This window comes from Vicia villosa, linkage group LG4 (genome assembly GCF_029867415.1).
Source record: "Vicia villosa cultivar HV-30 ecotype Madison, WI linkage group LG4, Vvil1.0, whole genome shotgun sequence".
In the NCBI taxonomy this organism is placed as follows: domain Eukaryota; kingdom Viridiplantae; phylum Streptophyta; class Magnoliopsida; order Fabales; family Fabaceae; genus Vicia; species Vicia villosa.
This window is the reverse complement of record NC_081183.1, coordinates 192021989-192036248: the sequence shown is the minus strand read 5'-3', so window position 1 is coordinate 192036248 and position 14260 is coordinate 192021989. Positions and strand designations below refer to the sequence as shown.

At 35.4% G+C, this 14260-nt stretch overlaps 2 protein-coding genes and 1 long non-coding RNA gene across 4 annotated transcripts; 1 reads left to right on the top strand and 2 right to left on the bottom strand.

The window, feature by feature from the left end:
- Positions 1-4733: 4733 nt before the first annotated feature.
- LOC131594160 (uncharacterized) lies at positions 4734-5482 on the bottom strand. The gene is made up of 3 exons (XR_009281296.1): positions 5320-5482; positions 5130-5195; positions 4734-4863 (listed from the first exon to the last, which is right to left on the bottom strand). It is a non-coding gene; the product is annotated as an uncharacterized LOC131594160 (long non-coding RNA).
- A 1897-nt stretch (positions 5483-7379) lies between these two features.
- LOC131596512 (protein WEAK CHLOROPLAST MOVEMENT UNDER BLUE LIGHT 1-like) lies at positions 7380-11851 on the top strand. 2 transcript variants are annotated; one of them, XM_058869178.1, is made up of 5 exons: positions 7380-7524; positions 7834-7964; positions 8432-8913; positions 9019-9626; positions 9738-11851. In XM_058869178.1, the coding sequence occupies exons 3-5, from the start codon at positions 8460-8462 to the stop codon at positions 11583-11585; spliced, it is 2910 nt and encodes a 969-aa protein (XP_058725161.1). In that variant the 5' UTR covers positions 7380-7524; positions 7834-7964; positions 8432-8459; the 3' UTR covers positions 11586-11851. The 2 variants fall into 2 exon arrangements, with proteins under 2 accessions (XP_058725161.1, XP_058725162.1); XM_058869179.1 differs by lacking the exon at positions 7834-7964 and having other exon boundaries at positions 7421-7524.
- A 325-nt stretch (positions 11852-12176) lies between these two features.
- On the bottom strand, positions 12177-13621 carry LOC131596513 (alpha-amylase-like). Its single transcript, XM_058869180.1, has 2 exons — positions 13063-13621; positions 12177-12528 (listed from the first exon to the last, which is right to left on the bottom strand). The coding sequence occupies exons 1-2, from the start codon at positions 13522-13524 to the stop codon at positions 12277-12279; spliced, it is 714 nt and encodes a 237-aa protein (XP_058725163.1). The 5' UTR covers positions 13525-13621; the 3' UTR covers positions 12177-12276.
- Between the last annotated feature and the right edge of the window lie 639 nt (positions 13622-14260).

The following is a 14260-nucleotide window of genomic DNA, read 5'->3' as shown; positions in this document are numbered from 1 at the left end:
TCCACCAAGAATAAAGAAAACTTTGGATTCTATTATAATAAAAGAGATAATCCTTATGGCCATGCCAAAGGTCTTTAAATACAGAAAACAAATCAACCCTATTGGGCCTTATGGGCCTTTAATCCAAAACAAAATTAAATAAAACAAATAAAACAGAAATTGCTTAAATATTAAAATTAAAATTGCTTAAATATGCACAATCTTCCTACATCAATCTCCTTCACTTCTGAAGAACTCGACCGCGAGTTCTCTTCTTGATAAAGAACTTCATCTGGCAGCTTGCTATAATTGTAAGTACCCACTGAAAACCTCTCCTTACGCCGAAATGCCATCACATCTTCTCTCACATTGAAAACTTTAACTTCCATGTGTTTATCTCGCATAGGAGGCAATTCGTTTGCCAGCTCATCTGCGGTTAACTCCTTGAAACCCTTTAGGATCCCTAGCAGTTCTTCTGAAATTGTTGTTTCCTCCTTTATAGCATTCATCAGCCCTTTGATCACCACTGGACAGAAATATTCAATTTCTTTTACAACCTCATCAAGCTCCTTTTCACTCTGCGTCATCATCAAGAATCTAGAATTCTTTCCTCTTGGATTCTTATCAAAGTGCAAAACAGGAGCCATTGCAATTTTATGTGTGCCCCATGTAAACATCATCACATTATCTCGTCCTCGATAAGTGATATCATTATCAAACTGCCAAGGCCTACCAAGTAAAATATGACAAACATCCATATCAAGAACATAACAAAGTACCTCTTCTCTATAATGTTTTCCGATGGAGATAGGAACTCTGCAGGTTAGTGTTACTCGAACTTGGGAGCCATTACTTACCCAACCGAGGTTGTATGGCTTCTCATGTGGTTTTGTGGACAACTTCAAATAATCTACCAATTTTTTAGACACCAGATTCTCCATGTTGCCACTATCCACAATTAGATTACACACTTTGTTCTTGATAGAACAACGTGTCTTGAACAAATTCTTGCGCTGCCCTTCGTCTTTGGATGCTAGTAATATTCGCTGCAACATAAAATTTACCCTCTCATCAGATTCTTCCACCGCAAACTCAACATCGGCATACTCATCCTCCTTAACTGTAGGATCTTTTCTTTCTTCATCTTCCTCCCTTTCTTCCACAACAGCAGCGACTCTCCTTGTTGGACAAACATCCGATTTGTGGCCTCTTCCGTTACAACGATAACATGTGTCTATAGCGGGTCTAGCATATGGATTATTCAGCCTCTAAATTGGTGCTTTACCCTGTTGCACACTGCTAGAGCTGCTAGCCCCCTTATTCCCAAGGTTGGAATCCTGGGGTGTTGCATTCTTTTCCTTGTCACCTGCTGATTCACAGTTACTTTGGGGTGAGTACCTTTCAATAGACGAGAAATTTCGAGGGGATTTCTCCATCAATTCTGCCTTCAAAGCCAAACTGGATGCTTCAGCTACGGTCCATACAGTCTATAAACCCATCTTCTCCTGCAAGGATCCCTTTAGGCCACTGATGTATCGAGCCACTTTCTGGCTTTCTGATTCTCCCAATTCATTGTGCTTAGAAAACCGCAGGAACTCAGCTGTGTATTCAGTCACGGTTCTCTTGCCCTGAATACACTCGATGTACATATTATAAATAATATGCTCATAATCCTCCGGTAACCGCTCCAGCATCAATTGTTTCATTCTTCTCCATGTTTTGACTGACCTCTTCCTTTGTCTCTGCCTTTGAACAACAAGTTTATCCCACTAGACAGCTGCAATACTTTTAAGCCTGATCACAACCATCTTGACTTGCTTGTTCTCAGGGACACCCATAACGTCGAAGAACCTGTCGACGTCAATCTGCCAATCAAGAAACTCCTCCACTCCCATAGTTCCGTAGAACAATGGAATATTAGCCTTCACTCGATAGTCATGGATGTTCTGTAGATTCCCACGATTAACCTCTTCATCGTAAGTTTTTTCCTCATCAGAACTCGAATCTTCGACACAGTTTCCACCCCGTAGAACCCTAATCGTCTCTTCTCTCCTGTCTCTTCATCGATTCCCATTGTTGTTGGCGTTGTTCGCTTGATTTGCTAAATTCGCCATCTGTTCAGTCAAAGTAGTTAGAGCCACGGTAAAAGCCGTGGTAATTCCATCAAGATCTACTTTGGTCACCGGTTGATCTGCCATAGTTATCAAGCTATGAAAAGAACAGGAGAAAACCTGCTCTGATGCCAACTGAAGCAGTCGGAAGCCGCCCAAAGGAATAGCAAGCGCTAAACCTTGAATGAAAACAGGGTTGCAAGCGCAAACCCTATAGATAAGCTCTAGAGTCCACCAGGAATAAAGAAAACTTTAGATTCTATTATAATAAAAGAGATAATCCTTATGGCCATGCCAAAGGTCTTTAAATACAGAAAATAAATAAACCCTATTGGGCCTTATGGGCTTTTAGTCCAAAACAAAATTAAATAAAACAAATAAAACAGAAATTGCTTAAATATTAAAATTAAAATTGCTTAAATATGCACAATCCTCCTACATCAGAAAGAGACTTTAAATATGAGTCAGAATCATAAGTTGACTCTAAATCTGAAGACGATTGTGATTCTGAATATGAGTCAAAATCAGAAGATAACTCTGGAGCTGAAGTCAACAGAGACGTCATTGTGAACAAGTCAGAAGCATGGGATTAGAGCAATTATCAATTCAAATCTGGTGTAGTGTTAACACCCGAGGTAACTTCTGAAAAAGGTTTAGAATCTGAAGATTTTGAAGTTGAGTCAGAACCTGAAGAAGACTCTGAAGTTGAGTTTGAATCTAAAGGAGGTTTTGAAGATGAGTCATAGTATGAAAGAGACTCTCAAGATGAAGAAGATTCTGAAGGCAAATCAAAGTTTGAAGGCGATTCTGAAGGTGGCTCATATGGAGATTCTGGAAGTGATCCAGACTCTAGATGTGGTCCAGAATCTGGAGGCAATATGATTCTAGTGTGTCTTTATGTTGATGACATATTGCTGCCAGGGAGCTGTTAAGATGAGATAGTCAAGTTCAAAAAGGTGATGATGAATGAATTTGAGATGACTGACCTAAGAAAGATGGTATACTTTCTAAGGATCGAGATTTTGTACTTTGAGAAGGGTATCATTCTGCATCAGCTGAAGTATGAACTTGAGCTTCGGAAGAGGTTCGAGCTGACAAATTTCAAGTATGCAATCACACCTGCTGAGACGAATCACGAGTTGGATTCTGATGATGAGGGTGATGATGTAAATGCTACAACTTTTAAACAGTTGGTAGGTTCGCTAAGATATCTCTATAATACGAGACCTTGCATCTCTTACCCTCTTGGATTGGTGAGTAGGTTTATGAACAAATCGAAGTGGTCACATTACTAAGCTGATATTAGGATTCTGAGGTATATTGAGGGGACCCTGAAGTTTGGAGTTTTGTCCTTTCTAGAGCTGAATGTGAGTCATAACTTATGTGTTACTAAAACTCTGATTGGTGTGGTGATAGAGTTGACAGAAGAGGTACTTTTGCAAATTTTTTTTAAATATCTGGGAAGTCTCATTTCTTGGTGCTCCAAGAAGCAACCAGTGGTTCCGTTGTCAACTTGTGAAGCTGAATATATTGCAGGTGCTTTGTCTACGTGTCAAGCTGTTTGATTGTCGAATTTGTTGCAGGATTTGAAGATCAGGGTGATGAAGCCTGTGAAGTTTATGATTGATAACAAATCTGTCATAAGCCTTGCCAAGAACCCAATGTTGCATGGGAGAAGCAAACATATTGACACAAAGTTCCATTTTATGAGGAATCAAGTCCAGAATAGAGTGCTGGAAGTTGTGCACTGGAGCACCCAGAAGCAACTTGCATACGTTCTGACGAAAGCTGTAAGGACTGAACACTTCATCAATTTGAGTGATGAAATTGGTGTTGTTGGTTTTAGCTCTCTATGTGAATTAAGGGATGATTAGTAGCTCTGAATGGGTCTTGAGTTGGACTTTAGTTAGTTTGGCGTAATATGAATTTAGAATATATATTGCTTTTACTTTGTAATTGTTAGTAGTGTGATAATAGTGTAGAATCATTTTTGTAACCGTTTTTCAATTGAATAAAAGTTAGTTACAATTTTTTCTCTTGTTCTATCATCATCTTGTTCATCTTATTATGTTGTGCACCAGCAAAATCAAACCTAAAATATTTAATATAAATTAAAAAATTATTTGACATATTAAAGCTAGGGCTGGACATCGGTTCGGGCCGGTTCGGGTTCAGGCCCAAACCCCCAAACCGGTCTAACCCACGGGTGATGCTTATAGGCCCAATTCCCGACCGATTCATATTTGGGTTATTTCGGGTTCGGATGGAGTCGGTTCGGTTACATATATCGGTTTTTTTCGGATATAGCAATTAATTGGGCCGGTTTAAAATTCAAGCCCAGGTTTTAAAAATAGCTTGATACCTTTTTTTTTTTTTGAATTTGGTCGTTTTGGTATAAAGCCCAGATAAACATCAACCATCATTAATTTAAATTTAATAATGGAATGATAAGTTTAAATGTTTTTTAATTTAAAATTTAGTTAAATAATTGGCTTATTTTATTATTATTAAGATTATTTGGACTTATTTAATCATTTAATATTGAATTACTTGAATTCATTTAAATCATTTAATAAAGTTATTTTAATTTAGTTGCATCCAATCAATTACTTTAATTTGATCCATAACCAATAAAATCCAAGCATCCAAATTGATTAAGGTTTAAAATCAGATAAATCATGTTGTCCCAATATGTGTTATCTGTCATAAAGCCAAAATTAATGAGATTCTCTCCATTTTGAAATCCTGCTTCCTCCTCCAATACGTGTGTTATCTGAAGTAAAGCCAAAATTAATGAGATTATAAATATAGAAAATATAGCATGGATTCACAGAGAAAAAATAAATATTTATATCTCTAGTTTTATTATAACAATTTTGAATAAAATAGCATGTATAAAAGAGATTTTCTAATAAGCTCACAGATTTATAATAAGAAATTAAATAAAAGAGATTTTCTATCTATAATAAGAAATTAAATAAAAGACTTTCAATTTTGCCTGGTTAATATCTCAGCCTATTGTCAAATATAAGTATTTACCTTGGCTAAAAGTTAATAGGTCATCAATAACAGGTGTATCTTCATCAATAATAGGTGAATTGATTCCTGTAATAAGATTAAGTTATCAGTAACATTGAAAATAATCTAAAAAAGAAATTATGAGAAACAAAGTAACATTGTAAAAACAATCTACAAAAGTTATCATGAGAAACAAAATAATGTTTCCTACCGTGATCAAATGCTTGCTTTATACATGGATTCTGGACTGTGTTTCAACATATGAAAATAAAAACCCAACAAAACTATGCTTTATGTAACATAGAGTTAGATCTCTCAGATTCCTCAATCTCTTTCAACATTCCAAAATCAGTTAACATTACCTGTAATTTTAACAAACATAAGATCAGTCACAATGAAGGTTACTGAACTGATTACCAACACCAAGTCAACAACAACACATTGGCAGATACAAAATTTTCACAATCAAAATGTACAACATAGATCAAAGACTAGTTTACATGGCCATGAGAATACATGAGTATGTTTTCAGGTTTAAGATCCCAATGCACAATGCCTTTGCTGTGAAGATATGAAACAGTAGATACAATCTCAGTAGTGTAAATCCTTACCTCATCCTCACTGCCAAACTCACAAAAACACAAACACCAACAAAACCAAATCCCTATATCAAAATCATAAACTTAAACACCCATGTTGGAGTATTCAACTTCATAAATACAATGAACAATAATAACATACCTAAAAATTCTTAATGTAACAAGAGTATTTCATCAGTAACACATAATCCACAACAGATATCATCAGTATATCATCTGTATCATGAGTAAATCATCAAAATCAAACATAACCTTCAGATCCGCTTCACATACCTTCAGATCCGCTTCAAAATCCCTGCTTCTGTTTTTGAAAAAATTAAGTTACAGTTAGGGAAAAAAACACAAGAAACATATTTTACACTGATAAAAGATAAAAACACATGTTACAAAAACAAATCAAGCCATAACATAATATATCTATGAGATTAAGAAATTACATTATAACATTCCTTTTGGATAAACTCCATGAGTACGTTCATGCCCTAGAAGTTGGTCATATCTGCAAGAAGGAAAAAGACGTACACAAAACTACTTAGCTTTATGAATCCAGTAGACTTTAAACACACAAAAGAGTAGAAATCACAGAAAAAATCTAACCTTTTGAATATCTGAGATAACATTAAAAATCATTGGTGAAAAAAAGATATAGAGGCGTGAAGTCGAAAAATTAACAGACGATGAAATATGTGGATTACATAACACCAAAACAGAAATACAGTGAAGAAGATCTGGACTAGGAACCGTGCAAATGGAGTGCGGCGCAGATTGCATAGGAAGACTGAAATTTAGGGTTTAACAAAGATCACAAGGTTAAGTAGAAAAGTTGAACATGGGCTTAAACTGGGTTGGAATAAGGTTAGAGTAGAAGGCCCATAAAAGCATCATTGGATTCGGTCGGATTCGGATTCCGACGGGCCCACGAATGCCATCCGTTTCCGACTTAAGTAAACCATCCCAACCCTTTTTAACCATCCGATGACCCGACGACCCGAACCGACCCAATAGCTAAAAAAAGACACGGGCCGGACCGGGTTCGGTCGGTTGAAGCTTTCTTGTCCACCCCTATTTAAAGCGAAAGAATAAAATATAATTAGTCAATCATGAAAAACATTGAAAAAAGAGCCATCATAAATTATGATATGCAAAGTGCAAACCACTGAAATTCCAACAACTATGATATGACATATGATAGATATTCATAAACTTCAATATTTATTAAGAAGAAAAACTAGGGTGTATGAAAAAAATGTTCATAGAACAAGTCTATTCAAAAATAATCTTTATTACTAAATCAACCACAGTTGGAATAAATTGTGATTGCATATGGAAAGTTGTCGAAATCTAAAGAGTGATATTTTTTTAACATGATAAAAAACAAAATAGTTAAACTTTTAAAAACAAAAAACATATTTAAACTAATAATTTGTCATTTAATATTCCTCTATTTAATTATTTCTTAAAAAGAAAAAAAAGAACAAAAGGTGTAAAACGTGAAGTAATGGCACAAAACCAACTTTGAGATTTTGGTTAAATAACACAAAGACAAAACCAACTTTAGTTTTTTATAATTCTAATAAAAAATTAAAATAATATATTTTTCTTATTATAAGAAAAGTAAAACACAATTTTCAACATTATGTGACAACTTGGTAGTAGGGTCCACAATGACTCTTTCTCTTTTTTTTCTTCATATTTTTCTAAATTTAGTTCCATAATTTTTCCTCCTTCAATTCATTCTAATTTTAATTTCCAAATTATCACTGATCAATATTTTCTCCTAACTTTCATTCATCAATTTTAGTTTCTCCTTAATCAGGGTATGTTTCTTTCTTTTCCTTCTTTTGTTATTATTTCATTTTTTTTCTCTTTTCTTTTGTGCTTCTTTTTGTTAGCACCAAGTTTTGCTTAATCTTTTTTAATTCTCTGTTTTTTTTTCTCAATTCCTTCCCTATCCATTCTTTGCATGTCCATGTTGCAAAATTTTCATAATTATATTATTTTCATAATTTTTTTCTGGTTTGCAAAGTTTGGATTAGTGTTTAATTTTTATTAATCATAGCTAGAGTTTGATTTTATTATTTCTCATATAGTTTCATAATTCTCTAGCAATTTTTTGAGTTTTTCAGAAGAAATTTGAGTAAAATCTTCTTCCTGGTGAACTTTCCCTGCAACAAGAAAAATGTCAACGGTTAACCTATTATGGTTAAGAATTGAAAGATTGCATAAAGGGTCAATTTATTTGTCTGATTAATTTTAGGTAAGAAAATTTTAATTTGGTTTTCTCAATGTTTATGTTATGATATATGTATCAAATTATAGAAATTTTAGTCTTTATGATGTTCTTGTTCATATTTGTTATTCTATTTTAGCTTAATTTTTTTCATTAGGAACCATAGAATTTTCTGTCAAAAACAAATATTAATATGTTATGTTGATCATCAATAGGGTTTTGAACGGCGACTCTCACGATTGTACGTGACTTTTTAGTGGTTATTATCACTTCGTCTGCGTGTTGACCTGGCTGACCCAATCCATTTAGATACAGACTTTGTTGCTTCGATTCGTTCAAGAAAGAATTTTCACTTTGCGACTTGCTATATGCATTTTTTTTTTAAATTCGGATACTAAATACTAATTGAGTGTTCTCCGAAAAATCATGTTGCTTATGTCGACTTTGCTTTCAATTTCTTCGTAAATTGATTTTCGTTTTCATTTGCCTTTTAGAAACCTGTGGTGGATCAGTTTTTAATCAATGGAGGAAGTTGAAAACAAACCAACCTCCTCAAGAAATGCTGAACAAACTCCTCAAGCCGAAACCTCTCAAGAAAATACTGATATTATAGCTCCGATCGATAATCAATCTTCCATTGAAGCTTCCATCGACTCACTCGGTGATAACAAAATACCGGAACATGATATCACTCATTCTCCAGCTGTGACCGATTTCCCTGAAGTAGAATCGAACTCAACGAATGTTTCCGTTGATCAACCTATAAAACAAGATGAATATCTTACAACAGATAATTCAACTTCAACCTCACAAGAAATGGAACACATCCACCAAGGAACTATAGCTGCAGATATCAATAACAGACAACAAGACGGTGGTTCAACTGTTACTGCTAGCGGCGACAACGTTGATAATCTTATTACGGAGCCCTCAACATCCTCTTCTATAACAAAAGAGTTTCCGATTGAACCTATAGGTTTGTTTATTTGAATTCTGCGCTAGAGTGTGATTATAGTTATAGTTATAATATTTGTATTGAACATGTTTTGTTTGCGATTAATTATTGAATAAATTCTAACAGATTCACCTCGAGACGGAGTTATTGACGCACCTCAAGAAAACTTAGTTTCAACCTCAAATTCTGAAGTTCATGTAGCAGAAGAAAGTCATCAAGAACCTGTAGTTGCAGAATCCGAATCAGGATCTTTAGAAGATATAGTGAACACGGAGAAGGATGGTGATTCTACTGTCAGTGTTGTCGATAATCAGATTGAACATGGATCCGGATCTTTAGAAGATATAGTGAACACGGAGAAGGACGGCAATTCTACTGTCAGTGTTGTCAATAATCAGAGTGAACATGGATCTGGATCTTTAGAAGATTTAGTGAAGATGAAGAAGGATGGTGATTCTACTGTCAGCGTCGTTGATAATCAGATTGAACCATCGGCTTCGTCGTCTGAAAAAATAGAGTTGCAGAATGATAGCAAAGAACTAAATGTAAATTTCAATGAAGTCAAGGTTTCGGATGTTGCTGGTGAAGGTGTTGACTCACCTACAAACGAGAAGAAAATCGAGGAAAAAAGAGGTATAATTGATACAGCATCTCCATTCGAATCTGTTAAAGAAGCTGTTTCTAAATTCGGAGGAATCGTCGATTGGAAGGCTCATAGAATGGTGACCGTCGAGGTATTTGTTTTTATATCGTGCTAGAGAATCTCCTTAATACATAACTTCTTCATGAAGAAACACTTTTTTCGCTGTTTCAATTTCGATTGCTTTATTGTCCTCTGATTACAGCGGCGCAAGCAAGTTGAACAAGAGCTTGAAAAAGCACACGACGAGATTCCGGAGTACAGGAAAATATCGGAGGCGGCTGAACAAGAAAAAGTTCAAGCACTTCAGGAGCTTGACACTACAAAAAGACTAATAGAAGAACTAAAACTCAACCTAGAGAGAGCACAGACCGAAGAGCATCAAGCAAGACAAGACTCGGAACTCGCAAAGCTTAGAGTGGAAGAGATGGAGCAAGGTATTGCCGAAGATTCCAGTGTGGCAGCCAAGGCGCAGCTTGAGGTCGCGAAAGCCAGGTATACGGCTGCCATTACCGAGTTTTCATCGGTGAAAGAAGAGCTTGATGCATTGCGTGTGGAATACGCTTCCTTAGTTGATGAAAAAGGTGAAGCTATTAACAGAGCCGAAGAGGCTGTTGCTGCGTCAAAGCAAGTAGAAAGGTCGGTAGAAGATTTGACAATCGAGCTGATTGCCACAAAAGAGTCTTTGGAAACCGCACATTCTGCGCATATGGAAGCAGAAGAACACCGAATAGGAACCGTCATGGCAAGAGATCAAGATTTACTCAATTGGGAGAAGGAACTTAAACAAGAAGAGCAAGAATTAGAAAAACTCAACCAGAAAATTTTGTCGGCCGAGGATCTTAAATCTAAGCTGAGTAAAGCTTCTACGCTGCTTCTCGATTTGAAATCCGAATTAAATGCGTATATGGAATCAAAGTCAAACCAAGAATGCGGCAATGAAGAAGGAGTCTCGAAAGCGGAACAGGACAAAAAATCACACAACGAAATACAAGAAGCAATTGCATCGGCTAAAAAGGAACTTGAGGAAGTAAAGCTTAACATAGAGAAAGCTACTTCTAAGGTAAATTACTTAAAGGTGGCTGCAACATCGTTAAGATCAGAACTCGAACAAGAGAAATTGTCGCTCGCGTTGATTAGGCAAAGAGAAGGAATGGCTTCCGTTACAGTCGCGTCTATTGAAGCCGAGCTGAACAAAACCAAAACGGAAATCAGTTTCGTTCATATGAAGGAAAAAGAAGGCAGAGAGACAATCCTTGAAATGCCGAAGAAACTAAAAGAAGCGGCCGAAGAGGCTAATAAGGCCAACTTGCTTGCCGAAGAAGCTCGCGAAGGGCTTAGAAGAATAAAGGAGGAAGCCGAACAAGCCAAGGCGAGTGCAAGTACCATGAATAGTAGATTACTTGCAGCTCAAAAAGAGATCGAAGCTGCAAGAGCTTCTGAAAGGTTGGCGATAAAAGCAATTAAAACATTGCAAGAGAGCGAATCGGCTAGAAGCAACAACAAAAAAGAAGTGGATTCATCGAACGGTGTGAAACTATCGGTCGAGGAGTACTATAATCTTACCAAACAAGCTCATGAAGCAGAAGAAGAAGCCAATGTGAGAGTTGCGACCGCGAATTCTGAGATTGATATAGCTAAGGAGAACGAATCGAAAACCTTGGAGAAGTTGAATGAAGTGAACAAAGAAATGGCTGCTAGAAGAGAATCTTTGAAGATTGCAATGGGGAAAGCCGAGAAGGCAAGGGAAGGAAAATTAGATGCAGAACAAGAATTAAGAAAGTGGAGAGCCGAACACGGGCAACGAAGAAAAGCCGGCGAAACAGTCCAAAAAGCAGTAAACCCGAACACAAGCCATAGTGGTAAACTCGAACAAAATAATAGGGGAAATATTTCTCATGGACATCACTTTTCAAGTCAAAAGTCTTATGTTCGTGCGAACAATGAAAATGGATCTTCGCCGGATGGGAAAAACGGAAAGAAGAAGAAAAAGTCGTTTTTTCCGCGGGTTTTTATGTTCTTTGCAAGAAGAAAATCACATTCAACTCATTAAGGGTAATCACTTCTTTTTGAGAAACTACAATGCATTGTTATGTATTGAAAGAGTATACCATACAGTCCATACTTGTATATGTTAGTGATTTTGCAGTATTGTGAATGGTTTTCCATTAAGTTCATCAACCTTGGTGAGAAAAGAACAAAAAAAAAAAGAAAAAAGAAAAAGAATGTTTCTGTATTGTGTATAGCCGTTTTGGCTTCTGTAAAGATCTGTGTGAAATTATACCTGATTAAAGGTACTTTTTGAGTTTGATATTTCAAGTATTATGAATTTTCATAAGATGTTCCATACTTATAAATTGACACATGTTCAGGTCATCTTTTATTTAACTTAGGACACCTCCCTCAGGCTAAGGATCCGTGTGACTCGATAGCAGAAACCTGATAGTTACTGGTCTTATGGATTTTAGTTAGTCAGGGTTGAGCTTACGTTTATCTTACAAAACCGTGTTTATCTGACAAAACCGATTTGTAAAGTGAGAAATATCACTTTTATAAACTAAAATCAGACTGTATCTAAAATCTATCAAAGATTTGGTTTTTTCAATATACTATCTATGCATATTCATTTGTATATATAGTTCACATGAATTTATTTTTGGTTCTTATACAATGGCAATATCAATGCCAAATTATTGTTAAAATACATATATTTAATCTATAATCAGTATTCAGTAGTATATGTTTCACTTAATTTCCCACACAGCATAATCTTGTCCACTAGTAGCTACCACTGCATTTGATGGAAGAAGGTTTCCAAGATCCAATTTAGGTCCAATCTTAACAATAATCTTATCATCAATTTTGGCCATATAGAGATCACCTTCAGCAGCCAAAATATTCACACTGCTTGTAGCTGTAATTCCATTCCTCTTCCTTATTGTTGTCAATTTCTTTATAGGATCCATTAGTCCCCATTCTATGTAGTGATCATAGAACTGCATGCACCAACAAAACAATATTCAACTGTTAAAATATCAAATAGTAACAAAAAAACAAAATAGAAACTCAAATAACAATCAATGAACACAATATTGGTTTACACAGCTCGGCCGAACATATCTACATCTACGACTACATAGTAGCTGTAGTTGTGTATTATTAGTTGAATCAATTAGGATTTGAGTATTACAATACTTTTTTTTTAAATCCTGGTATTTGGCCTTGAGACGGACTAATCTAAGAGGACCAATACCGCCGTCCAATTGCGAGGGTCCGTTTAAAGTCAGAACAAATCTCTGTATAAACTTTGAGAGGAGCATACTCTCAAAACCTAACCCATCGTAGAGGACTATTGCCTCCCCTAGTTGCTCCCCACAACAAACAAATGGGAGGGAACCTCGTGCTACCCTAACTCGGCTCTCCCGTCCCGTGCCCCTCTTCCTATGAGTCATCTACGAACAATACAATATTCAACTATATAATCTTCTCAATAAAGAAGTAGAGAAATGTGGTTTATGTATGTTACTTACAATTGTAGGGTGACCAGGATGAGTAAGAATGTAAACATAACCCAACATAACTTTATCAGATGGAAATGGCCATAATTTTTGAGAACCAGTATCATGATTATCCACAAAAGTAACAGCATTTGATGGCATTATTCCAATCATCCCTGGTGGTTTTCCATTACCATCTTTCATCCTCCAAAGCTCACCTTCAACAGCAGCACCTAAAATCATTTTAGTTGTAAAATCAAAAGTAGTTACAACACCACAGGCATCTTTTACCCAATTAACCAAAGTTTCGCGGTGCACGTCTTGGTTAGCCAATGGTTTCCCATCTGAACCCAATTCGACGCCTCGATAAAGCTCTCCAACCGTGAAATCAGGTGATGTTTTCTCCACATAGGTTTTTGCAAACCTTGGAGCATATCCGACAACCATGTCTAGTCTCCATCCTACAAAACCAACTTCTGTTTTCAACCAGTTCATCCAATCTGATAATTCTTGTTGTACTTTTGGATTTGTGTGATCGATGTCAGGTGCACCTTTCCAATCCTCGCCTGGTATTAGATATAATAGTTAGTTACAAAAGCTATACGTATAATAGTTAGTTACAAAATTTCAATGATAAGTCATAATTTATATAACATATTATATATAGTTTGTCATAAAAAAAATATAAAAGCTACTGGTTATTTTTGATAAAATAGTACATTTACTTGTGCGGTATAAAAATTAGAAAAATACAAAATTGTAATTTTCAGTGATACTGTAATTTTATGACTAAGCTGAAGTCTTTATCTAAGTCTGAAGAGAAAGTTTGACTAGTAAGCATATAGATCCTACTAGATATATCTATCTTAGATTAGGTTCAAGGAATGTTAATTAGAGTATGTAATTTCGTGGTATCTGATAGTGAAAATTAGAGAAATTTAAAAGCGCTTTTCTTGCATACTTAGATAAATTTAAATGCATCCCTACTTAATTTTAAAATATTAATAATATTCCTGTCCTAATATATATATATATATATATATACTAATTATTACAACTTTTTTGAAAAAGTTACTTCTAAAAAGTTAAGTATAAATTAAAATCCAATAAACACATAAAATTGAAATTTTGTCCCGTCACCCGTATTTATATTTAACATTTTTCAATTTTTCGTATTAACTAAAATGTCATTTTTATTATTTACCAAGCATACAAGTGTCGGATTGAGTTT

What these genes read in the sequence shown, in the direction of transcription:
- LOC131596513 (XM_058869180.1), bottom strand. Translation starts at nt 13,524, where the DNA reads ATGAACTGGTTGAAAACAGAAGTTGGTTTTGTAGGATGGAGACTAGAC. An exon ending in ATCCTGGTCACCCTACAATT is followed by an intron (nt 12,529 to 13,062) that starts GTAAGTAACATA and finishes TGGTGCATGCAG; the next exon opens with TTCTATGATCACTACATAGA.
- LOC131596512 (XM_058869178.1), top strand. Translation starts at nt 8,460, where the DNA reads ATGGAGGAAGTTGAAAACAAACCAACCTCCTCAAGAAATGCTGAACAA. An exon ending in GTTTCCGATTGAACCTATAG is followed by an intron (nt 8,914 to 9,018) that starts GTTTGTTTATTT and finishes AAATTCTAACAG; the next exon opens with ATTCACCTCGAGACGGAGTT. An exon ending in ATAGAATGGTGACCGTCGAG is followed by an intron (nt 9,627 to 9,737) that starts GTATTTGTTTTT and finishes CTCTGATTACAG; the next exon opens with CGGCGCAAGCAAGTTGAACA.